The following is a 26,815-nucleotide window of genomic DNA, read 5'->3' on the forward strand; positions in this document are numbered from 1 at the left end:
GGGGGGGGGGTCATTCAATTCAAAGTGGGGCACACGATGAAAACACGTCGTCATTATGTTCACTAGCGCGGCGAGGGGGCTTTGACTGAAATCGAAACGGTTTCAAAGTGAACACGTATTCTGGACAAAGGCCTTAATAATCAAAGTCTGTTCGGCAATATTTGTTTGAATCCCCTACAAAACACAAACAAAATTGTTTTAATTATAAGGTAATCCCGATATTCAAGAAACACGATCGCAACGATTTTCAAGAAATAAACCTAGGTCAATTTAAAGTGAAGAAATCTTCCCTTTTTAATGGGTCGGGATTTGAGCGACCCAGTAGAACATAGCACTGATGTGAACTAACCCCTAAAGATCAGTGGCACATTCCATGTGAAGTACGAGTATGATCAGAGTAGCGCCCCTCCCGAATTTGTATTCACTACAATGCTCGAGATGCAATAGTACCAAGGATATTCGAGGCTTGCCAGTTCACTTCGGTCAGCGTTTCGCACAGTTCGATATCGAATGTTCGTCGCATTGCAAGTGTTTTTGAACAAGAAACAAAGTCGCTTAACCGCCTGTTTGTGAATTAATATTGAGTATGGATGGGAACACGTGCTGTAAAGGAGCGGAGCCAGTTGAAGAAGAGGAACAGGTACCTGACTGTAGCTGTGCTCCAGAAACAGGAGAAGATGAAACGGATGAGGTCAGTCGTGTTAAAATATTGTAGATTTACAAAATTATTTCTATTTTCTCTACACGCAAATGGAGATAGAGATTGACATGAAATGATTTTAACTATGATGTAACAATACATAATATGATAATTCCGTCGCCAAGCAACGACTAGTATTTCGATCCTTTTATTTATAGTTTGTATATTCCCGTGACGGAGGATTATCAACATTAAATTATGTGTTCTATGTTTATATATATATATATGTATATAATTAAAGCATGGTTGCAACTTTTTTTTCTCCAAAAAAATCAACTCAACAATCTGGGGAAACTTGCTATATAGGCCATTTTGGTAATGTAAACAAATTTAATGCACAAATCTTTGTTCAGTGCCTCGTTACTAATCATTTCATTCACCTGTTGCGAATAAAACAAAATTTCTTCAAACGAACATATGCGTAATGTTATCATACATTGATTGTTGCTAGGTAGGGCAAACGTCATAGCTTGTCCTACCTAACAACAAGTAACATAAGCAATTCGCATTCTGACTATTTAAATTTGTTCATTCAATTTGATTACATTACGAAAATGGCCAATTGAAAAGACTTCCAAGTATGAATGTGAGCTTTGCGGTTCTGTATCTCCATTCCATTGCCACTAATCACCGGAAGCTATGCAGACTTTTCCCCTCTATATCCTCAAGACAGGCCACACATTTCACAACATGTACCGATTACCGAATGAGTTCACATCAAAGTCAGCAATAATTATAATGGTTATCGGCATTTTGAAAGACTTGTCATGCTTCAGAAGCCATTCTGAAAATATTCTCTTCTTAAAGTCATCTGAAAGTGCGTTATCGTACCCGACGGCATTGTCTGTACAATGGACTTGTTATTACTCAGCTTTTAGAATCGGGAATCTTTTCAGAACCCGGATCCCTTACAAAGTAAAACCACAAAAAACTCAAATAAATCAGAACTGGCATAGTTCATTGTATTATGTGAAGATTGTTTTCGGCGAAACTGTCATATTCGAGGTTATTGCTCCTATGAAACGATTATTTTCATAGTTTCTTTTTGTGAGGAGGAATTCTTTTCAGGGGATTTTGTCTCAATTCAGTCCTGTATTTAATAGCAACAACCAAAATGATTTATACAAAACTGGTAAAACGGAGATTTTGTGCTTTTCACCGACCGCTGGTCTTCTCTTAGGCAGAATGGGGGAGGGGTGGCATTGAAATCAATGTCATGGGGGTATTAAAACGGAGGTTTATAACCCTGGTCATGCGATTTTGTTGTGAAAATAACACAATGTAGAAATTATTGAGAATGGTAACATATTAAAAATTCTTATGATGTTTGGAATCATCAAAAAGAAATTTATTGAGGCCTGCTGAAATCACAACAAGTGAAAAGGATTGCCTTCAAGTTTAAATCTGAGACAACACAATCATCTGCATCAAGATTTGGTCTCAAATTTGAATATTTCTATTCCTATTTGGAATATATCGGCATTTCCTTAGGAATCACGGTAACATTGTTTTCCCACCTATGACAAAAAGAAAGCAAATCCTCGTAATTTAGTATACATTTTCCTGTTTACTATAAACAAGATCTAGATCAGAATACTAAGAAAGTGATGTATCATATAATCTAAAGACATTATACTAATACAAGTAAAAGGGAATAATTTCCATTGAGCATAAACTTGTATCTTGTACGCACACATTTCCAAAAGGGAGGACAGCAAAAATGGAGAACTTTGCTATTAATAAAGCAAACATTATTTTCTCATTTCCTTTTACATTACATATAAACATGTAATTATGTACACATGTACACATAAACACACACACACGCACGCACGCGCGCACACGCACACTCATGCACGCACACACCCAAAAAGAAATATATATGATTTCCCGGCCAAATTCGTGAGTTTGTCATTCGAATTCATTTACTTTGCATTTAAGCTAGCGCAGATCAGCTTTGCCATGCCAATTATCATTCAATTTTCCCGACTTTGTATTTAATTTAGGATTTTGGTCGAAGGATTTCATAGATATTTATTTATAGATCGTTATTTTTATCATTCAAATTAACACCTGTCATTCGTATTCGAATTAGGTTTATTCAAGTTACGAATGTTGGGGGGAAGAAATGCAACACACGTTTACAGCTTTAAAAAAATGCAATTAAATACATGATTTGCCATTGGGGTCTTTTCTGTTATTCAATTTATTAATTTTGAGGACAAAGCATATGTTTGTAGTCAGACATTAGGTAAAGAAGGGGCCTATTCAAGGGATATGGCATCTCTGAACGGACATGTTCATATACCCCGGAAAAGTGGGGATACAAAAACACCTACCCAGTCACGATATTGTACCCTTCCTCCATAATGAAATTGTGATAATTTATGACGAAACACAAGACAAACAACTTCCTTACATGAAGATTTACACAAATATTGAGACTATCAAGTCCGTAGATGTAAGTCCTTTTTTTTTAACAATTAAACTTAAAGGCTGATGAATATCTGATAAATCTAAAAGTATATAAAGAGTACAAATGCAAGAAAATAAAGAAGGATGAAAAACACATGAAAAAATGGCCTTGAACGAAAACGAATGAGCTATAAAAAGTGTTTAATAAACGAGAAATGTATATTGACCATTAATTTGAGTGCACAAAGTGCTAATTTGAATGCTACAAATGAATTAGAATGCTAGAAGTACACCGTCGCGATGTCAGAACATCGTGTTGCGCTAAATCGAATGACCAAATAGCGAAAGAAGCACTTTGTTTATTAATTTGAATGAAACATACATAGATTCTAACGAAAACTTCATAGATTTGAAATCTAGAAAAGGAATATAAACCCAAGATATACCCGACAGCACTAAAACCGTCGAATTTGAACGCAAGACAAATGAATTTGAATGACAAACTCGCGAATTTGGCGGGGAAATCCTATATTATGTGTAAAATGTATATGTGTGTGTAATGTATAAACATCTTACAACGTCATTAGACGGACATATGTAGTGCAAAAATGAGTCATTTAGTAGACATGGTCATTGGCAGGACATTTTCGTGTCCTGTTAACGATTGAAAAATAGAATTATTAACCTATACGTACGCTTGCAGGTAGAGGAAACTTAAAAGGCCTCCGAATAAACAATAGGTTTAATCATTAATCATTAGTTTAATTAGTTATATTGTTTTCAATTTAGGGTTAGGGTTAGATTTAGGGAAATATACCAGTTTTAATGATGTCCAGTTTAAGTACCATGTAGGGTTATATATATATATATATATATATATATATATATCCTGATAATACAACAATTAGGGTTATATATAATTAGGTATGAATATATATATTAATCCTTATCCCAAATCTTTATCCATCTCTTGACTGGATAGAAAACGAACCGTATCATGCTGCAGTACGACGAGGCAGATGCTGATAAACTCACTTCTTTTGGGGCAAAGCTGAGCACCAATTCCGAGGGGGAACATCGATTGGTCGAGGTCGAAGAAGATGGACTGGCCAAACAACTCCATCTGAAGTAAGATCTGAACCCTAACCAAGGTCTTAAAGACTTTCAAGAAATCAGCTCGAGCGCAATTTCAATTCCCCATTTTGCTTATTCCATATCATATTCGGGCTACCTAATGCTCGAGTGACTATTATGACTATAGTAACCACATACCTGTATTCATGGTGTATCAATTGTATTTTCCGGATTCGTCTTTTTTTTTTTGCATTGGAATTTGTATACTTCAATGGTATATGGGAACCTATATTTTACAAGCATTGCTTTTTAAAAGGTTCCTCATATTTCGCGTTAACGATTATTTACTGTCATCGTTGTTTCTTGCTGATCTTAAGGATATCTAAACTGTTATTTTGTGGACTGTGAAACAATACAAAAAATATTTTGAAAATGTAACATGTGCACATTTCAAAAGGTGATGGAAAGTTTTTTTTTCTCGAAAGCCTTTGTGATCGTGTTACTGAAAGGTTTTTTTAATATGGCGCTGCTCTACGGTCAATGTCATTAACCGAATTCTCAACTTCAAAGTTCAAAGTTCAAAAGTTCAAAAGATTATTCCATCTATTTACCATCATTTTAATAAAACCAAACGATTGCCTCATATTTCGGCACATTCTGTTAGTTTTAATGTCTGTTACTATTTATGTAGGAATGATGACGTAATAATTGAACTGAATAGTGCTGATGTGACTGACGTATGCTACGAGTCATTGCTTCTGAGCCTTCAAGATCTTGGCACTCAAGTTCAATTTGTAAGTTCTACCCCCTCCCCCTCAAAAACATGATTGCGATTGTCAGAGGAGTTAAAGGCATCGTTTAACATTGTTAAATCTGAGATGCACCGCCCTACGTGTTCCCAGTGTCTGTGATATGGTGTAATATTAAAGCCCTAAAAATGATCATGAAGTGCCTCAAAAATCTTCGAGTGACTGGTTTTACCATACTCATTTTCCCCAATAGACTGTAGTGTTATAAAGATCGTTTAGGAAAACAAAAAATGAAATTTCGATTTCCAATCATAAATAATTATCTTGATCAGCAAGATTTTAGGGGACATCTTCTATATGATACTCTTCCACACAAACATAAAAAGGATGAAAAAGTTCAAAAATTAGTGTTGCACCTTTTCAAGAACTCCTCTCTTTCTCTGAAATACTTTTTAATCCGTCATTGTCAATGTTAATATTTTGCAGGTTGTCAACAGACAAAATGAAGGAACGCCTCAACAGGGCCGGGTTCACTTTCGTCTTGGACCAGCCGAGGGAGATGTGGGTAAGTTTTACAAGAGGAATTACAACTGTTATATCACCCCAATTGTACTTACATCTTAAATCTCGATGGGCCACTGAATCTCTCAAGTCTCCAGGCAAAGACTCTAATTTGACACTTTACCACGGTCCCTAAAGCCCTCGGGAGAGCCTATAGCTCTGTACCAGTGGCGGATCCAGGGGGCCGGCCCCCCTCCTCCCCCCCCCCCCCCCGGGGAAAAAAACGTTAAAAAACACATTAATTTTACCTTTTTTGGAGATGGACCCCCCCCCCTGGCGTAGATTAGTGCTCACTATCCCCCCCCCCCGAATATTGTCCAGCACAATTTTCAAATTTTAGCATACTAAATTTCAAATTGATAAATTTGGGCCCCCCCCCCCCCCAAAAAAAAAAAAAAAAAAAAAAAAAAAAAAAAAATCCTCGATCCGCCCCTGGTCTGTACGTCTTCGGTCTATTGACTGGGGGCTCTGTAAGGTCTCCAATCTCAGACCCCCTGTTATGCATTACACTGTTAAAACAAGTATTACAATTTTTAATCAAGTTGGTTAAAATTTTAATCAACCACGGATTACCAGGTAAATCACACAATCGTTGGTTAAACTTAAACCAACAGCCTGTTGATTAAAATTTTACCTGTGGTTGATTAAAAATTTTAATCAATTATTGGTTAAAAAATTTTGCTCAATGTTGGTTAAAATGGTGTTGATTAAACTTTAACCATTTGTTGATTAAAACTTTAATCTTTTGTTGGTTATTTATGCTTTGTTCGGGGCTGATTCACATGATGTTGGTTAAACTTACATGGGTCGTTGGTTAACATTGTAACCATTGTAGGTTAATTCTTTTTTGATTCACACGATGTTGGTTAAACTTACGGGGGTTTGGTGGTCTTATCCTCGTGTTTGCAGGTAAGAAATTCTTTAATATGATTATCATCAATGCTAAAGCCCCAGTCCCATATAAAGCCGGACCAGCACGGACGAGCACGGACCACTCCGGACCATCCCGGACCATGGTCTGGGGTGATCCGGGATGGTCCGGGATGTTTTGTTCAAAAAAAGTGTGATGCTTTTAAGCTACGGTCCCATATATGTCCCGGACCGTCCCGGACCATCCCGGACCCCATCCGGGGTGATCCGGGATTCGGTCCGTGTTGACACCGTGTTGGCACCGGGGTGGTCCTGGATGGTCCTGGATGGTCCTGGATGGTCCTGGATGGTCCTGGGCGGTCAATAACTCACTCCCGGACTGCCACGGATCAACACGGACCGCCCCGGCGCCACTACGGATGACCCCGGACCCAGCACGGTGGCTACACGGATCACCCCGGATCAAACTATTGTCCCGGACCGTCCCGGACCACCCCGGCAGTTTTTGACCGTCAAAAACATCCGGGGTCGACTCCCGGACCGCCCAGGACCATCCAGGACCATCCAGGACCATCCAGGACCATCCAGGACCACCCCGGTGCCAACACGGTGTCAACACGGACCGAATCCCGGATCACCCCGGATGGGGTCCGGGATGGTCCGGGACGGTCCGGGACGTATATGGGACTGTAGCTTTAGATTGTAAGGAAGAAGTGAAATAAGGTTCTTGCTCAAATTTTATATTTAATTGTTTTAAACAATTAGATTTAAAAAATAAGATTATTATTCATGCATGCAATTTGGGCAGGTGATCCGTAATAAGCCTACACTTCTTCTTTAATTGGGTCTGCCTCCTTCACGGTTGAAGATTCTTGCAGACTGATGAGTGTGTGTGTGTGCTTACGAGAGCCAGATGCACGGTGCAAGTAAAATGTTACTTATTGGTTGAGCTACGTACAGCCTAGGGAACACAAATCGTTTTTGATTTGAGCAAGAACCTTATTTCACTTCTTCCTTACAATCTTAGAATTGATGATGATCATATTAAAATAATTTCTTACCTGAAAACACGGAGATAAGACCGTCCAAACCCCCATTTCTCAGGTCCTCGCGACAACCTCCATTGTTAATTTTGTCGCACGCGTAAACTGCATGTACTTTGCATGTACTTTATTTGTATGTCGAGCGATCGCTAGCTACGGGCTTCGATATCGCTCCGTTGGGTCACGTGACCAGTACTTTAATCAACATTGATTAAACTTTAACCGGAAGGGGGCTATCATTACTGTCGGAATTTTGTTTTTAATCCATGCTGGGTTACAATTTTTGCCAACGACTTAGACTTAACCAACATAGGTTAAAAGGAATAATTTTGATCTACACTGTTTTTAACCAACGCAAGATTAAAAGTAAATTTTAATCAACACTACATTTTTAACCATGGTTGAGCGTTTTTTAATCAACAATTTTTTAACCCGCAGTTTTTTAATACTTGTTTTAACAGTGTACGACTGACAGGGGTTTGTCCCTGCAAACTGCAAAGACACTTTCTGTATTTTGTTGATGGTAGGCCTGTTATCTGTATTCACGTGGGTGTATTAGAAGTTCGCATGATTGTTGATTACTTGAAACTTGAAAAGCAGCATGAGCGTGAATCATTCCGATTTTGTTCCTATGCGTTAAAATAGTTTTTAGGTAATCTAGTACTTGCTGAAATGAAGGTTTGTTTTTTGGAAGGATACCAGATGTACATGATTATGTCGATTAACTTTTAAAAGATGCCAGGAGAGAATATCTATTATGCATCTATATTGGAAACAATAAACACATGGGAAGTTATGAACGGGATTACATGCAAATCAAAGAAAGGGGTTCCACATTATATTATTAAATGGAAATGAATATGATAAAAATTAAGTTGCCAATCACTGCACTAAGTGTGCAATATATTTCCTGTAAATAATTGTGATTTTGAAATTAATGATTCTTAAATTTCTGCCTCAACCATGTAAACATCTGTAATTTCAACCCTGTAAATGCAACATAGTTAACAATTTTAAAGAAACTCAAATGATGAATGGTGACTTAAATCCTTCTACTGTAAAAAAAAGAAAAGAAAAAAGGGATATACATTATCCTAAAATCTTTACGTTATATTTACAATAATTCATTGTAAACCGGCATCGTCATTCCCTTTAAATTGGAAATTGCTAAAGTCACTCCTGTTTTCAAAAAAATCTTGAAAAAATCGTTTATAATAGTTTTTATATACCTCATATTAAGATTCTCTACTAATCCTGTCTTCTGATTGGTTGAAAATGCAGTCATGTTCTTAACCATGCCCGCTAATTGAAATTCATAGTCATTTTCCCCGGCTCTACCGGTTTATATCCATTTTTCATAGCACTTTTTCCATGGCTGTGAAACGTGACGTCATTTTGCTGCGATCCCCATTTTGGTTTACGTGTTACCGTATAAGTTTCTTTTGTGCGATGACCGATGCGCAATACCGTTAACGGTGTTTGAGTGCAATTCGATTTTGGTCGCTGCATTCAGGCGACGAATCTACCAATCCACGCAGCGCAGACGACCGATCGCCATTTTGTGTACTAGTCTCGATCGCAAAATACTGGGGTTTTTTCCTTTCCATTCCTTTTTCCTTTTTTTCGGTATATAAAATATATATTGACTGCTTTTAATATTCGAGGCATAGTTGTTTCTATAGGGTCTCGGGAAACTCACAACCTGCTATGACCCCGCGGCGCAAGCGCCTTGGGGTCATAGCAGGTTGTGAGTTTCCCTTGACCCTATAGAAACCACTATGCCTCTCAAAGCAGTCAATATATCCTTAATATGACCTCTTGTACCACAATTCCTTGTGAAAGAGAATCAGCTTGGTTTGATATGTATTTTACTGAAATGGCTTTTATAGATTTACACAATTTATTCAATCAAATCCTTAAGACGAAAACTACACCGTTGGTATATTTTTACGAGAGGTGCCTTTTACATGGTTCAAAGATTTGTTATGTCATTGTATACAAATATACAATGACACACGAGGATCTAGCTGAAACTATTCGCATCGAAGGAACATCAACTAGTACTATTCTCCCGAGGGCCATCGGCCCGAGGGAGAAAAGTACTAATGATGTTCCTGAGTGCGAATAGATTTAGCTTGTTCCGAGAATGAGTCATTTTATATTTGTTTTATATCCCTTCCATCTGTATTATTCCTTGTACACTTCTATAATAACATGAACCTTATACTCACATTCACATCTACGTTCAGATCGAAAAGAAATAAAAAGAAAATTGCACGGCTAAAATATAACATTGAAGGATGTATTATGTTTAGCTGGCGCTAGTGTAGTGCAGTTATCGCACAGCGTAAATTGCATAATGGCTTGAGCGCCGTGTGACACCAGGGGAGTTGACCGCGCGGAGGCATTTGAAATCATGTACGCGCTCGCTTGGAAAACGCATAGTTCAGGAATATGCGTTTTTTTATTGTGACATCACGCATAGTACCTTTTTTTTTCCCTAGGGAAAAAAGGTACTATGCGTGACGTCATCAATAAATATGAACTATTTCGATCTAGTCGGCAGGAAACGTCTTTTACAGTAAAACTATTCTTTTTCTTGTTGTGTACACACCTAATGCAACAATCTTACGATAAGGGATATAATACTCAATATATTGTATTTGATTATGCTCTATTAGACTTATTAACACATTTCAAGAACAGTCTTTCTCGAGATATATCAACTGAATTATCATTTATGTGCAACATTGCTTTCTTTTTAAACATAAAAAATGGCCTTTTACCTTAAAGTCTATACAATACGCTTGCGTTGAATAGTTCGTTACATCATTATACTACCATACTAGAGCAAAACATATCATTCATGGTTTCATAATAAACTTTTTTCTCTTCACTTTCAGACACAAATCACCAATTATATGTCATTCTCGTCCAACCGACATCAGATCATTTGTTTTTTTATAACATTTTTCAGAGGAAATTTAAGAAATTACACCTTTTTTTAAAATCTAAAAGTTATTATGCCTTTCTTTTTTGTCATATATCGTTCAATGTTATATAGCATCTTCAAATCTGTTAATGTTTTGCATAATAGTCAAATAGCTAACTGTTTGAATATCCATTCCTCTTGCATTCGAGCACTTTCTACTTTTTTATTTTATTTAAAGGGGACTATCTTGAGAAGACCCCTCGGTTTTTTATGGTACCCATGGTTCCATGATAGTTTTTTTTTTTGCATCTGCTCTCTATTTTTGACCTTTAGTTATGTCTGCTTTTATTCAAATTAAACAAAGTTGAATTGAAATTGAAAACCCCCACTGCAAACCTGACTACGACCCGATTTTTGAATAATTAAGAAAAGCATTTAAGGATATAAATATTCAAACTTTCTAAAATCTTAGTGGTCGATGATTTGAATAGTCATATGATAAATAGAATTAAAGTTTCATTGTGTTTCAGGCCCCCTTGGAGGAGGAAGCGATTTTAGACGATTTGAAGCCGATTCTGAAGAGAAGCTTTAAATACACAAAAAATCGAGTTTTTAGTAGTCGATATCAATTTGTGATCTAAATGTTCTCATCTTTTTATTTTCATTGGTCAAACTTAGGATGTGGTGAAGCTCGCATTGTTTACAAGCAGCACAACGTTATAGATGTACCGACTCCTTGCTTGGGTGTTATCATCGAGTACTTTGTACTGCCACTGGAAGAGGCTTTCGTGCCACTTGTCGTATATGTTCTTGACACAGCAAAACAAATAAACCTGCAGATCACACAGCGGAGAAATGTCAATCATCTAGATATTTCGGCATCTAGTGCTCAATTCACGTCAAATGCTGGTAATCATCAAACTAATATATCATTTTAATTCTTACTTCCATAGTTATGATCATTATTAATTTAATTGATATTTTTGTTGTTATTATTATGATGATTATTATAGTGATGATTATTATTATTTGATAATCATTACAACTACTTATAAAACTACTACTACTAATATACTAACTACTACTAATACTACTACTACTACTACTACTACTACTACTACTACTACCACGACCACTATTTATATCTACTGTATTGCAACTACTACCACCACCACCACTACTACTATTGCTACTACTACTGATACTGTTACTAATACTACTATTACTGCTATTGCTGCTGTTACTACTACTTCTACTCACTACAACTACTATCATGACTCCTACTACTTCCATTACCATGACTACTACTACCATTTTACTAAAGCTATTTAGATACTAATAATTTCATTCACCTGTTACGAATAATTGATTTTATTAGTCGAATTACTGATTAAGACGTGTCCAAAATAATTTTATTCATGTTGTCAGTCGAATGGTGAAACTTTGCAAATCAATTCACAATATGTAGTGATCTAGGTTTCATTTTGACGGCTTATGCTTGTCTCAATAGAAACCAACTTAATTATACTATTCATCTACATACCATTGTCTTGTTTTCTTTTTAGCAACGGTGTGTATGTATGAATACATACAAGTGAGCTCGCCCACCCCAGCTGGGACCATCACGGCTTATGCTTCAGTCCCAACCCAACGACAGTACGGAGTTAGATTCAGTGGGATTGGTGCTGGACCCCTTCAAGTGAGGGTTAGTTTAATTTGCGATTTCAATTTCAATTTATTTATGTTTCCAACAAAACATTACAAATCAATTATAAACATTCACAACAAACGTAGGAATACATATTGGAAACAGAGGGGTCCAATAAAAAGGAGTGCTCGTACAAGTGTGGACATCTCAAATGATACTTAAGAATAATGAGTAATTAAATCAACAAGTCCATAACTACAAAAGGAACTACAAAACAATATATTAAAGTGACTCAGTAACATTGTTGAAGATTGATGAAGAATGTGTAATTTGTGTGTGAAATGTTACATATTATATTCCTTCTACTGTACTAAACCTATAACAGGCAAAAAAATCCTAAAAAGATTCTCAAACCACAAAGATATTCATGGTTTTCTCTGCCTCTAACACTGATTAACTAGTAAATTCTCCCAACCATGTTTGAATTTTCCCAACCGTTTTTCCATGAAAATAAGACATAAGACAGACTTTTAAAAATCTTTCAACACTGAAATGTCTGGAATAATATATAGAGCCAATTCATTGCTTCGTAACGATTTACTTTCACCTAAAATGTAATTAAATTTTAATAATATACAGGTAGTTGGGAGAAATAAGGAATCGTTTAGATTCAGTTTTTTCCAATTTGTATTATTAATAATGTTCCGTTTTAACTCAAATTTTCAGTTTACCTATAATAATACATTTAGCATTGAAGTCACTACTTTATCACCATTTTCTCTCAACTATATTTTTAAAATTTAATCACATTTTAGGTGAATGTAAATCGTCACAAAGCATGTATATATTATTCATCAAAACAAATTACGATTTTTGAAGGTTTGTAGTACAGGGCAAATGGAAGGAGACACTCGCAAGGTACGTCACAGAGTTGCTAATTTATGTGTTATTGATTGTACCTTCAAAAATTCATAACTTTTGATTTTAATCGGCTTTAACTCAAACCCTCACTGACCATAAGTCAAGAAAAGGAACATCGAAAAGTATGGCTACTGGAAAAGAAGGGAAAAGAGTGTTGTACTAGTTGCGCTCTACCATTTTAAAGATAATTAAAGGAAGTTCTGGGAAGGTATACCTATTTAGCTAACCTGGATAAAGTGTGGCAAATGCAGATTTATGTCTTGACAAAGGACGTTAGTGATGTAGCATTGATTCGAACTCCGTACCCTGTTGTCCACAATCCGGTGACTTTATCCGCCGAACCACAAAACCTGAGAATTGCTTTATTATGATTATGATTCGTATATATATATAGAAGGGTTTTATTAAACAAATTTCATCGTCGCAGTCTTACAACTGAATTGCCATTGAAATACAATTGAAAAGTACATTTATTTACAAGTTAAAAGTACATTAGTCTTAGAACTATGACATCATATATATATATATATATATATATAAAAAAATATCATATTAAAACTCTATATCAAAATTCAATGAGTATGGAAAGGAAGAAGGGATGAATAAGGAATATGAGGTAGCATGTTCCTTATTCATCATGTGTAATGAGCCTTCTGTTAATTAGCTCTAGCATGTACAGATCCTCATGACTTTAATATACAAACCATAAACATATAAAACATTTATTACAAATTATAAAACTATACATTTGACAAGAAACATCAAGTATTGTAGTATTGTAATTATGACACTTCTCCTGATGGTTAAATTGAAACATAGTGTAATTGTGAATTTAAGTATGATCAAAGATATCAGTCGTGCTAAACGTAAAATTAATTTAAAAGACGCGAGACAAGTAAATAGAAAAGACCCGAAATAGGCGGGGGAAGAAATTAGGATGAGATTAAAGAATAAAGATTAAAGCGTTTCAGTAGGAATTCAATAACAAACAACCTGCATACTATTTCTACTGTCCATTTCTTTTGAAATTCATTTCAATGTAATAACTATTTAAATTTGAGTGTAATCAATAATCGTAATCATGTATTGTTTATATGTTTATTCTTGACGCAAAACAGGCCTTTCCACGCCTGATGAAGACCCAAGGACGTCGAATCTTAGCAAACAGGTTCTTCTTTTTGCTGAATATTGAAAACACCACTGTGGACATAACACCGGTGTCAATTCGGGGTCAGTTTTTTTTCTTTTCTTCTTATTTTTTGTTGTAGGTCTCTCTCTCTCTCTCTCTCTCTCTCTTCCCTTTTCTTTTTCAACGGAGAATTCAATACGATATTTTGTTTAGTCTTTTGAGAGGAAATTATAAAAAATGATATGAACATTAAGTTTATAAATCGTATGAGTAAAGGAATTGATGCATCGAAAAGTAAAGGAAATTAATACAGTTCTGATTACTTTAAACGTTAGATGGTAACCCAGGAAAAATGAAGTTTAAAAAAAGGCCTTTGTCAAAGATCACCTATGAACTCATATTAACTATTAACATAAAAAGCAGCGGCTGACAAATTTGCTGGATCCTTTGCAGGCGCGGATCCATGGGGTGGGGGCTGACGGGTCAACAACAGCAAAAAAAATAATTATTTAAAAAAAGAAAAATTCTCACGAAGAAGGCCAAAACACCAAAAAAGTGGTCTTACCCATCCCCCCCCCCTTCCCTCCCCCCCCCCCCCCACTTATTTACCGGCTGGCTGAGTAGGGGTAAAATATTTCCTGAAAAAATGGACAAAAAAGTGCTTCCTACCCCGGTAACCCGACACATGCTCCGCCGACGATTGCTCCGCCGACATTTACTCCGCAAAACGCGACAATTGCTCTGCGACATTTGCTCCGCGACATATGCTCCGCCGACAATTGCTCCGCCGACATTTGCTCCGCCGACATATGCTCCGCCAACATTTGCTCCGCCGACATTTGCTCCGCTGACAATTGCTCCGCCGACAATTGCTCCGCCGACATTTGCTCCGCCGACATTTGCTCCGCTGACAATTGCTCCGCCGACAATTGCTCCGCAAAACGCGACAATTGCTCCGGTGACATTTGCTCCGCCGACAATTGCTCCGCCAACAGTTGCTCCGCCGACATTTGCTCCGCCTGAAGCGACACTTGCTCCGGTGACATTTGCTCCGCCGACAATTGTTCCGCCAAAAAAGTGTCCCATAAAATACAAATGCTACTAGTACTACGACAAATGCTTCGCCGACAATATTTTTTTTTCACGGGTTATTTTCGTGTTTTTTTTCTTCATTTTCTGAATGCATTTCATGAAATAATGTAGATGAAATGAAATGAATGAATGTTGATGACAATAATAATAACTAGATTTGTAATACTTGTTTTGAACAAGAATGGGTGGGCTGGTCTAACTAAAATTTGAGACAAAATAAAGGGCAAATTTAAGATAGCTTATTGTCTCAGCTACAACATACTCGAATTTCAGCGTAAACGAAGCTAAAACGACGGAGATATTGCTCGCGAAAGACGGGAATGTAGAATCCAGTTTTGAAAAAAGTCATGTCCCATACAATTATAATAATACTATATACTTATACTAATCGTCATCAAAATCATCACGTTCGTATTCATCATAAAGATAACAATAGTAATGATTATAATAATTACAATAATAACTTATATTAACGATAATAATCATGATAAGGATAATAATCACAATAACAAACATAATAATTACAAAAATAACATTAGTAACACCACCAACCATAATAACCATTGTTGTCATTATTATTGTGATACTGCTTCTAGTACTACTCCTACTACATGTACTAGGAAGAAGGAGGGGAAGAGGAAGAATCTTATTGTTTATTTTTTGTATTATCGAGGCATACAAATGCACAGGGAGGTAAGAGAGGGAAAAGTAAGGCGACGAAGAGGGAGAGAGAGGGAGAGAGAACGAGAGGGGGTAGCCTATGGCCCGGGTTCAAATTCAGTTCTCTTTAATTTATTTGACCCAGTACTGATGATCATAATTTTATCTACCATGTGATTGCCAAGTGTACGCCACACCGAATAGCACTAGCTCACATTTTGTTATTGTTGTCAAGAACTTATTGGCATGCAGCCAGTAGATTTTCTTCATGTGTTTGATCTTGTATTGAAAAAAAAATCAAACACATCATCATAATCTACAGAGTGCAACCAAAAAATTCTTAACAACAATTGAAATTTCTTTCAGGAAGCCTAACACTAAAATCTGTTTTTGATTCAAAGGGCATCGTAGAGACGATGAACAAATAAGAATAATAATACATTCACTAATACATTTTCAATAATACATTTTCCCCGCCAAATAATCCGAACAAAAGAATCAACCGAGGGTAATCAACTGTTAAACGAATGTATCTTGAGTCCTTGAAAAATTAATTAATACTGCTTGTCAAATATTATTGAAGGACAGCAAAGGCGAACGCGATTGTCGCTGCAATTCAGAAATCATTGCTTGCATTGCTTTTCTCTCAAAATTACCGTGAGATATCAAGCTACATAGAACTATGATCGACAAAAAAAATATTGTCTTAAAACAGTCAGAAACATTAGAACTTGAATGAATAAAACATAATGCAAATGAATAAGACTAGAATGAATAGGACACAAGTTCATTTCTACCATTTAAATCATCACGTACCACATACCTGAGCAAAATTCGAACCAGATGCATTTAATGGTAAGCTTAAAGACAATGATTCATGACAATTGTAAATTGTCGTGAGTTTATCGTCTATATAGACGTATTGCAAAAGATAATCAGGATAATAAGGATCAGAATGATACCTCTACTACTAGGCCTACTTCTACATGACTATACTATACTACTGCCATTGTAGAATATGCTGATAATACAGATGATCATAATGATATGATTAACAATTATAACTAGACTTTAATTCGTCACTTTGACGAATTAGGTGATACCGTATGCTATTTTTGTATCATGAAAGTGTGCCGATGATGATCTAATGATAATATTCATAAATACGATAATAAAGATATTGATGATGATGATTTATTTGTTTTAAATGACGATGAAAATGATTAAAAGTGGTATAGCGCCCCCTTCATGAATTCGATAGACAATTGTTATATGATTAATTTACTAAACAAGCTCAAATTTTCGCCTGATTGCAGAGCCTACCAATCATTGAACTGATATTTCGACGCACTACATACGCAACATAATGAACAAGTCTAGACTGGAATGTAGTATCATTCACCTCCCATAGGCATAAGACGCATATTAAGCAATAAATCTAATGACGTCATCAAAATGAATAGATATTGGTAATAATCTTGTAAAGAATTGTCTCAGCTACAGCGTATCAAAATTTAGAAGAAGATCAATATTTGCAGAGATACAATCATTTTCTGTAAATATGTCGACGTCATAATATGCAAATTCGTATTTTGACTTCCAAGGCCATTATGATGACGTTAAAATGTACTTAATGGCCAAATGAGAAATGAAATCATATCTCCGACTCATATAATCAAAATAAAAGAACAATTTGGGGTCTAGGTGCATCCCAAAGAGCTGTGATGAATTTTGTGTAATCATGTTTTTGCCTATAATTATATGCTCTGTATTACATGTCCTCGTGCACACGGCAATTTATCTTAAAGTTGATATTCATTGATTTTAAAAACTAAATTTATTTCAATTATTGCAAAGTTGAAACTTTGATTCGACAGGGTTATCAAAATTCAATGCTTGGAAATATTCGAAGTAACGATTATTATAAATTACAAAACGCTTAAATACAGCATGGGCATAGCACCGGAAGAGCTCTCCGAACGCTACTGAGATGTGTGAGATCACAGTATGGACATGACTTGCACAAGCAGACGATGCCCCATGACATCTCACACATTTTCAGTGCCTGTGTTTTCATCTTTTCTTGTGTCCTTTCTCTTACTTCACTACCGTCAGGCTAAATGTATAATCTATTGCCTCACTCTTAACCCCGCGCATGGTTTTATTTTGATGACAAATGCAGCGATACAAAAATAAAGGAATCTGTCGCTTGTAAACAAAATAAGACGCCATTGTATATTCAGCTGTACACATCGGGGTATGTTCGGCGTTTCAAGAGGGAACAATTCCGTCCTTAATATCATTCCAGGGGGTTTTCAATTTGAAAGTCTGGTTTCTTTGATTGTTAATTAACCCCAACCCTGTGTATTTACAAGCAAAATATTTTAGTTATCAGAATCGGGTCATATCCCCTTTTAAATGGTTTGACATGCCATTACATTTATATACACTTAACTCATTATAATTTGACAAATAATAGCTTTGCAATTATGTTCATTCTCTATGGGATGTCGTCTGCTTGGGCAATGTTGGTCCATATAGTGACGTCATTAAAACATCGTTATTTTTCCGGCGAATCTCTGGTATATCCCAGCTGCTATGGAGGGGGTTGTATTTGTATTTTTTTTTATAAATCACCCGATCTGTAGTTGACCTATAACTTGTACGATGGCCATCTGTTAGATTACCAGTTTCTAGTCATACATTAGTTGACATATTTGGGATTTTCTTTGAATTTCAAATTTAAACGGACGCGCATTCCGTTATGAAATATCATGAAAGAACAAAAAATTGCGTTTCATTGTTGTGTAATGGCGTTACACGCAAAAACGCGCGAGCATAATTTTCGAAATTCTTTAAATGGCCTAGAACATACTCTGTTTTGATTAAAAAGTGAATTTGAGCATTTTAAAATTCAGACGCGCGCGGATTTTGATGAGACGTTATGTCGAACCTTGACCTGAAGTTCGTGTGTTTTAAATATGGTTCAGTTTTGATGACTCGTTATGAAGATATGATTAAAAGTCGATTTCCACAAAATAGCGCCTGGATGACGTCACGATGATTTTGAGTTACTGAAAAGTGTCACAATTCTAAGTTATGCTAATATTAATCATCATGGCAAGTTTCATAATAATGGTTTTATTCATTCATGAGATATCCTGCGAACAAATTAATGGCAGAATAATGAATGGGAATAACAATAACTTGAATGTGTCACTTTGACAATTTAGGTTATACGTATGCTAATGTTTTAAATAATGAAGAATGTATTTTCACGATTTTATATTATCTTCTAAAATGCTCTTCCTATTAAAGGTAAAAACCAGTATTGAAAAACGCCCCAATTTCAAAAAATGAAAAGGAAGCTCTTATTACCAATCATGTGAAAGAATATGTTTTGACTAATACATGATGATAACAATTTTGCGGGGAAACCGCCTACTAATTGATATGTTTGGTAAATTAGTTTATCTACATGGTCTGTGAGAGATAAACGCACATGTCGCGCACGTGTGCGTATATTCCCATATACATCTTTCTGTGTACAGTGCTTGTAACTTTACGAAGACTGGGCCAAATTTCTTATCATTTTGATGATTCCAAAACCTCGCAGTATACACCGATACTTATATGCTAGATGATCAACCTTTTCTGATCGATTCCACAACGTTTCTGTCACAATGCAATCGCATGACCATAACTGGTCTTTACCTTTAAGGTCTATCCATATGAAAAGTTTCAACTGTGTAGTATATTGAACATTATGGATCTATGTAAGATAGATTGAGACGATATATGACAATTGACCCCATACAATAAGCAGTTACACCTTTGACCCTAATTGACATAACGAAGAATGCATTTTCACAATTTCATCTTCTTCCATGAAATGCTCTACCCGTCATGTTTACCTAGATTGTGCTGCGCATAGATTCAATCGGATTATTTTTGGCCATTACAAGAAGTGGGTTATTGATGTGGACAAATGCTCATGTACCCTTTAAGCTCATATAATGTATTTTATTACCAGAGGAAAAAAATTGGTCAGTCACTCAATAGTGTCTGACAGTAAAGTATATAAAGTAAAGGGGTTTCCTTGTTTAATTTGAATACTAGAAAACTGCTAACGTTTATATTTCACAAATAGGACAAACGTGACATATGCATAATTCCTACAATGTTCTACAACATTTGCGAATTTAACTTTCAGTTGAAAATTTCAACATGATCCCACCATCTGATCAAAGAACAAAAGACACAACTTTTATAGCCCATAGTCTCAGCTACATAGAGCACAAAATAAGCTAGATAGTGCTCAAAGATTAATGTCATGTAGATCCATGATTTGAACTAAATTGGTACCTTCCACAGGCTTAACACGCAAATTAAGAAAATCTGTCAAGTTACCTTTAATCGCAATTTTCACTATGATGTCATCAAAATGAAAAATAATATGCAGTTAACTTGTAGACAATTGCCTCAACTTCAAGATATTAACATTAAGAAGAGAATCAATCAATATTTAAAGAGATACAATCAATTTTCCATAAATATGCTGACGTCATAATATGCAAATTCGTATTTTGAGTTCCAAGATCAATATGATGATGACAAGATATACTTAATGGCAAAATGAGACATGGAATCACATCTCCGACTCATACTCTAACCGAATATGAAAATGAATTGAGGGTTCCCGTCAATCCCAAAGAGTCATAAGGGTTTTGTGTAGGCATGTTGTTGCCCATATATGCTATGTATTACATGAGCACGCGCGCACGGACGTTTATCTTGAACGGACGCTCATTCCCTTATTAATGGTCATAGAGAGATAAACATGGTATCAAATTGTTCGGGAAAACATGAGGAATACTGTGTCCAAAAAAAAGCCAGGATGAATTATTTTGCGTTCGGCCGTGACAAACGAAAACGCGCGCGCGATTCTTTATGAAATGCTTTTGCTAATAATGGCGTACGCTCGCGTTTTTTGACGTGAAATTGACCGGACTGATATTGACCTTGATCTTGGTAAATATGAATGAGAAATGTCTTTTCGTTATGAAGATATGATCATATTTTGATTTTCACAAAATTGCGCCTGGATGACGTTATCAATCAAGGTCAAGGTTGAAAACCTGTGCTCTTTCCTCATGCCTATACAAATTTCAAGGCATTTGATTGAGCCATTTTCAAGTTATCGTGCTAACAAAAGAGTGGTTAGAAATAAGAAAAATATTCTAACGAAAAAACAAGGTGATCTGTATTATATACAGCCCACCTGATAATACATTTCATTTATAATGCGCTTCATACAATGTTTCTAAACGCAAGAGAAAGAAAAAAGGATAAGGATGTGGGAGGAAAAAGGAGTTACCTAGAAGTCATTTCGAATATACTGAAATAACTTTCCATTTATCACTGTACGTCCCACACTGAACACTCATTCCATGTCGTGGGAAGTTTTTTTTTTAAAGTAGAGCAGCAAGCCACATTCCCCAATACGCGCATACCTCCTAGTTAGCTCATCAATATGTAAGACCTGAAATGACCTCAATGCAATCAAGCACATGCATCTTACTAGGTAAACCATCTGCAAGTAAAGCATTACAGGGGCGTCGCCAAAGGGGGGGGGGGGTGGGGGGGGGGGGGGGGTGCGACACCCCCCCCCCCCCCCCCACCTCTCAGGATATTATCGGTAAAATTGTGCTGCCGTCGGAAAAAAGAGAAAAGGGGGAGGGAAAAAAGAGAGGGCAAGGGAAAGAAAAGAAAAAAGAAAAGAAAAAGAAAAGAAAGTAAGGAAAAGAAAGGAAAGAAAGGAAAAGAAAGGAAAGAAAAGAGAAGAAAGAAAGGGAAGGAAAAAAAAGAGGGAGGAGAGGAAAGAAAGGAAAAGAAAGAAAAGGAAAAAAAAGGAAAACAGAGAAAAGGGAAACAAAAGAAACGTGGGGGGTGTGAAAGAGAGGAGGGGGAAGGTAAGAGCCTGAGAAAGCAGGAGTGGGGGTAAAAGAAAGGGGGGTCGTTGGGTGGAGTCGTCTCGTCAAGGAATCAAAAAAGACACGGGTAAATATGTTGCTGTGTCGGGTCAGCTGTGTCGGTATTTTTGCTCGATCCTCGTGTACTATATCAATGCAGAAGTTTGAAGTCGGTGAAATGTATATTGTCGGTCGGCCGACAATTTTTTTCCCCTACGAACTGTGACTTTGTATCCGCTGTGACGACTTCGAGAGTGACTACAACTACAATACTTGTATTTTCTCGAAGTTTCACTTTCCTATAATTATCAGCTAAAGAAATCAGAGATTTAACATTTTCAGGGAAACTAAATTCAAACAAGGATTTAAGAGTCAACAACGATACGACGAATCGTCTTCCTTTCTCTATATTTTGATGAAACGCCAAAATTTCCGTGCTTCGCGCGGGAGGGGAAAACTTCATTTAGACAGGTCGAGAACGGTACAATAAATTGTCTTCTTTTCCTAATAATTTAGGGAAACGTCTAAGCTTCCGCGCTTCGCGCGGAAGGCCTAACACCGACACCCCCTAACGAGCGCGCTTCGCTTGCTCACTACCGCCCCTCCCTAAAATAAGATCCTAGCTCCGCGCCTGCATTAAAATATATAGCTATGATGTTGACTAAGTTGACAAAATAATTAATAATAATATTTGTGTCGTCGAGGAAATTGATCATTTGCGCATACGCAAGTACTATAGATAGTCCATAAGAAAAACAATTTAGCCTTCGGCCCCGGGTTTATATGGTTATTTGTAGATATTGAGACACTTAATTTTGTCGGTAATTGGTGGCTAGTTTTGTCGGTAATCGTTGGCCTCTACACCCCCCCCCCCCCCACTGAAAAAGGTCTAGCGACGCCCCTGATACAATGTATTAGGTCATCGTGGAAGTTCTAGAAAGCAACAGGGGAGGGATCAAAATAAGCTTCGAAGGGCACTTATACGTAAAGAAGAGAACCCTTTCAGACGGGAAAATTAGATGGCAGCCTTTCTGCTTATTCCTATTTATACAAATCATTTTGTTGCAGTTTGATGTCAGTTCTTCACGATAAGCCAATTGCTCTTCTTCCGGTGGTTCCGTGAGCCCCTTAAAGTCAGTGAAAACAAAATACTCGAATGAGGCGGGGTGTTTTACACACTAATATAAAGCTACATACACTTAACTGAAGGAAAGAAACATATACTATAGAAAACGGACTGGATATTATTGAAAATACTATTCTAAACAAGAATGTACTACATGTACTACATTACGTTAGAATTTCACGAGAGAAATAGAACTCGAGAGGGGAAAAAAAGAAGAAGTGATGAAAATGAAAGAAGACTAATAGCACGAGAGGAAAGAAAAGAGCTAAGAAGACAAGAAAAGGGTATAAAAAGGAAAAGGAAGAGCAAGAGAGAGAGAGAGAGAGAGATAACCTTGAGCTTTGGATCGGCTAATGAGTAATAAATGAAACAGATTTTGAGCGGAGTAATTATCTTTCTCCGGAGAACTTGCATAAGGAGCTAAAACTTGATGTTTTTTTAAATCAAACATTATGGGGACTAGCACAAAACTGTTGAGCATTTATTGCACTAATTGCCAAAGGAGCATTCATGTCTTCCACGAGGCCACACTTTTGGATCAGAGAGCAATTTAATTGTCGGCGGAGCATTGTTTTTTGCGGGGTACTTCTGGGGAGGAGCAACAATAATATTGTCGTAGTAGCCTTTGTATTTTACGGGGCACTTTTTTAGCGGAGCAAATGTCGGCGGAGCAATTGTCGGCGGAGCAACTGTCGTTCGAGGAGCATTTGTCACCGGAGCAATTGTCGCGTTTTGCGGAGCAATTGTCGGCGGAGCAATTGTCGGCGGAGCAAATGTCGGCGGAGCAAATGTCACTGGAGCAATTGTCGCGTTTTGCGGAGCAATTGTCGGCGGAGCAATTGTCGGCGGAGCAACTGTCGTTCGAGGATCATTTGTCACCGGAGCAATTGTCGCGTTTTGCGGAGCAATTGTCGGCGGAGAAATTGTCGGCGGAGCAAATGTCGGCGGAGCAATTGTCGGCGGAGCAATTGTCGGCGGAGCAAATGTCGGCGGAGCAATTGTCGGCGGAGCAAATGTCGACGGAGCAAATGTCGGCGGAGCAACTGTCGGCGGAGCAACTGTCGCGGAGCAAATGTCGCGGAGCAATTGTCGCGTTTTGCGGAGTAAATGTCGGCGGAGCAATCGTGGCGGAGCATGTGTCATGGAACCCCTACCCCCCCCCCCCCCCTCCCCCCGCTTATTCACCGTTGGTTGAGTCGAAACTAATATTTTCTCACGGATTGGGCCCCCCCTATTCCCGCCGGCTGGATCCGCCTCTGCCTACTTCCATCTTCACTTTATAGATAGGACGATACCAAATCTTTAAAATGTTACAATAACTAAAACATGTTTTGCTCTTGATATAGGGCCTAAGGGGTTCCATGTCGCTATACCTTTTTAAAATATGAGCTTCAAACATTATATATCTACAAAGAGATTGTAGTTTGAAAACACACTGGCTTGCCCTGTATTATTTAAGAACGACTTGTTGAGTAAACTCTACTAGCCGACGCACGCGCACGCATTAAAATAGGGCTCGTACGGAACCCAAGTCCTTTATTTGCGTCATTTCCTTTATAACCGTAATGCCTCAGTCATAAAAAGTCTAACGACTGTGCAGACTGTCTCAAAACAGACTGATTTTCGTTTGGTCTGTTGTCGGTCTGGTGTTGGTCTTGCTGGTGTGACTAAGGTATTAACTTATAGAATGCTAGGTAATTAAATAGATGATTAAAGTTGATTAAATATATTTCGAGCCATTAACACATTATTTTTCTTTAGGTGATTTGACCCTTTAATGTGTTTTCTATAGATGATTACAAATCGCCGTAATACTTGTCCTTTTTTAATAAATATTCCAATGATTTCATTTCATTATTACACAGGTCTTCATGTTACTTCCAACTCCAGTGACCAAGCTGTGCTAAGCTCATCAATCAACAGCATGTTGGAAGTGGCCAATTCATCTGATTGCTCACGGCAGTGCGTCTTACAAAGATCATGCCATGGCCGCGATTCTGACGAGTAAAGGCTTGTACAGATATGGCGCGGTCAGTAAACCGCCACAAAGAAAGCCGCCAAGGTTTTGCCGCGTCAAACTGAACGGGTCTTGATTGTCTCATTAATTGATGATATTAAATGACTTTATAATGATACAAATAATGATGATAGTAATCATAATCATCATAATATTAGTAATAATAATGTATTGATAATAATATAAATATAATAATTATAAAAACACTGATAAACGACAAAGATGTTTGTTCGAAAGATTGTGTCAAGTTAATTTCAAATGCCCAACTGGGATGTTTTCACTATTACCCTTTCAGAATAAGAGTTTGGAGACCTCAAATATTTGTCTTTCATACGTTTTAAGTTACAATATACTAATTACTTACTTTAGCAGTAGTAACAAAATTATATCCAAGGGTAGTTATAATCATAATTAAAAATTAATATGAATATAAATTATACTTTTACTCGGCTATACTAGTTAAAAGATCGCTTAGTATCATTTATACAGGACTGTGTTATCAGTATCATCCTCGTAATATTGAAACAACTTTTGTTTTTCTTTTCATTATGTTCAAGTTCAAGTTCAAGTTCAAGTTCAAGTTCAAGTTTTATTTCAATTCAAGTCCATAAAAAACATATAAGATACAGATTATATACAATATAGAAAACACAAAATACACACAAAATGGAAACATGTCTACAAATATATCGGAATTATAAAAAATTAAACAGCAATAGAAATGAATTGGGGAAACTGCAAATAAAACCATAAGGTTCTGTCGAGGCAGCTCCCTGTTATTAAAAGATACATATACAACTTCCAACAATTGGCTATAAAAAGTATAACAATAACAAAACAGTGTACAAAACATAGGAGACGTATTAACATGCAAATATTATTATAGATTTAAAAACAGATGAAGTATTTTTTTAATTTAGATTTAAAAGAGTTTAAGAAAGCAGTATCACGTATATCTTTGGGGAGGGAATTCCATATTTTCGGGCCAGTGTGTCTAAAAGTAAATAAGGAATTTGTTGATGGACATTTTTCAATAAAATAGTTATCAGGATTTCTAGTATTATAATTATGAACATATTTTTTACATTTCATCATAGTGGTAAGATTAATCGGCAGTTTATCAGTTTTATGTTTAAAAACCATGAGTGATATACAATATTGATTCAATTGAAAAATATTTAAAAACTGTAGTTGTTGAAATAATGGTATTGAATGGGCATTGAAATCAGACATAAGACATATTCTTACTATACGCTTTTGTAATATATGCAGTCGTTGTAATCTCGTTGGGTATGTGTTGCTCCATACAACATTACAATACATTAAATACGGTAAAACCATTGTATTATACAATAAAATCAAAATATTTTGTGGCAAGATATGACGTAATTTGCTGATGACACCAATATTTCTTGAAATTTTGTTTGAAATGGTAAGTATATGAGCATTCCAAGTTAAATTTTGGTCAATAATTACACCTAAAAAGCTAGTTGATTGCACTCGTTTTATCGGAACATCATTCATCTTTATATTTAATACATTCAATGAATCAGCTGAAATAATTTTTTGCTTATAATGAAAATATATAAAATTTGATTTAGATGTATTCAAAGACAATTTATTACTATTGAACCATTGCGATACATGCTGCAGCTCATTATTTAAAGTTTGACATAAAATATTAATATCTTTATGAGAATAGAGGATATTGGTGTCATCAGCAAAAAGGACAAATTTCAAAATGTTTGAACAATAATTTAAATCATTTATGTACAATAAAAATAAAAGAGGACCTAAAATTGAGCCCTGAGGTACTCCACACGTGACTTGCATTGGGTCAGATAAAACATTGTTATATACAACTATTTGGTGTCGATTATTCAAATTATTCATCAATATGAATATT

At 36.4% G+C, this 26,815-nt stretch overlaps 1 protein-coding gene across 1 annotated transcript; it reads left to right on the forward strand.

The window, feature by feature from the left end:
• LOC105440483 lies at window positions 1–25,453 on the forward strand. Its single transcript, XM_011670693.2, has 8 exons — window positions 1–691; window positions 4,098–4,243; window positions 4,881–4,983; window positions 5,425–5,503; window positions 11,023–11,253; window positions 11,910–12,049; window positions 14,032–14,143; window positions 24,758–25,453. Exons 1-8 carry the CDS (start codon window positions 587–589, stop codon window positions 24,898–24,900), a joined length of 1,059 nt encoding a protein of 352 aa, XP_011668995.2. The 5' UTR covers window positions 1–586; the 3' UTR covers window positions 24,901–25,453.
• The last annotated feature ends 1,362 nt before the right edge of the window (window positions 25,454–26,815 follow it).

This window comes from Strongylocentrotus purpuratus, unplaced genomic scaffold (assembly GCF_000002235.5).
Source record: "Strongylocentrotus purpuratus isolate Spur 01 unplaced genomic scaffold, Spur_5.0 spur5_scaffold_12, whole genome shotgun sequence".
NCBI lineage: Eukaryota > Metazoa > Echinodermata > Echinoidea > Camarodonta > Strongylocentrotidae > Strongylocentrotus > Strongylocentrotus purpuratus.

Excerpts from the sequence above, each read along its gene's own strand:
- LOC105440483 (XM_011670693.2), top strand. The coding sequence starts at position 587 with ATGGATGGGAACACGTGCTGTAAAGGAGCGGAGCCAGTTGAAGAAGAG. Across the intron at positions 4,984-5,424 it reads TTGGCACTCAAGTTCAATTT|GTTGTCAACAGACAAAATGA; the intron begins GTAAGTTCTACC and ends AATATTTTGCAG. Across the intron at positions 12,050-14,031 it reads CTGGACCCCTTCAAGTGAGG|GCCTTTCCACGCCTGATGAA; the intron begins GTTAGTTTAATT and ends GACGCAAAACAG.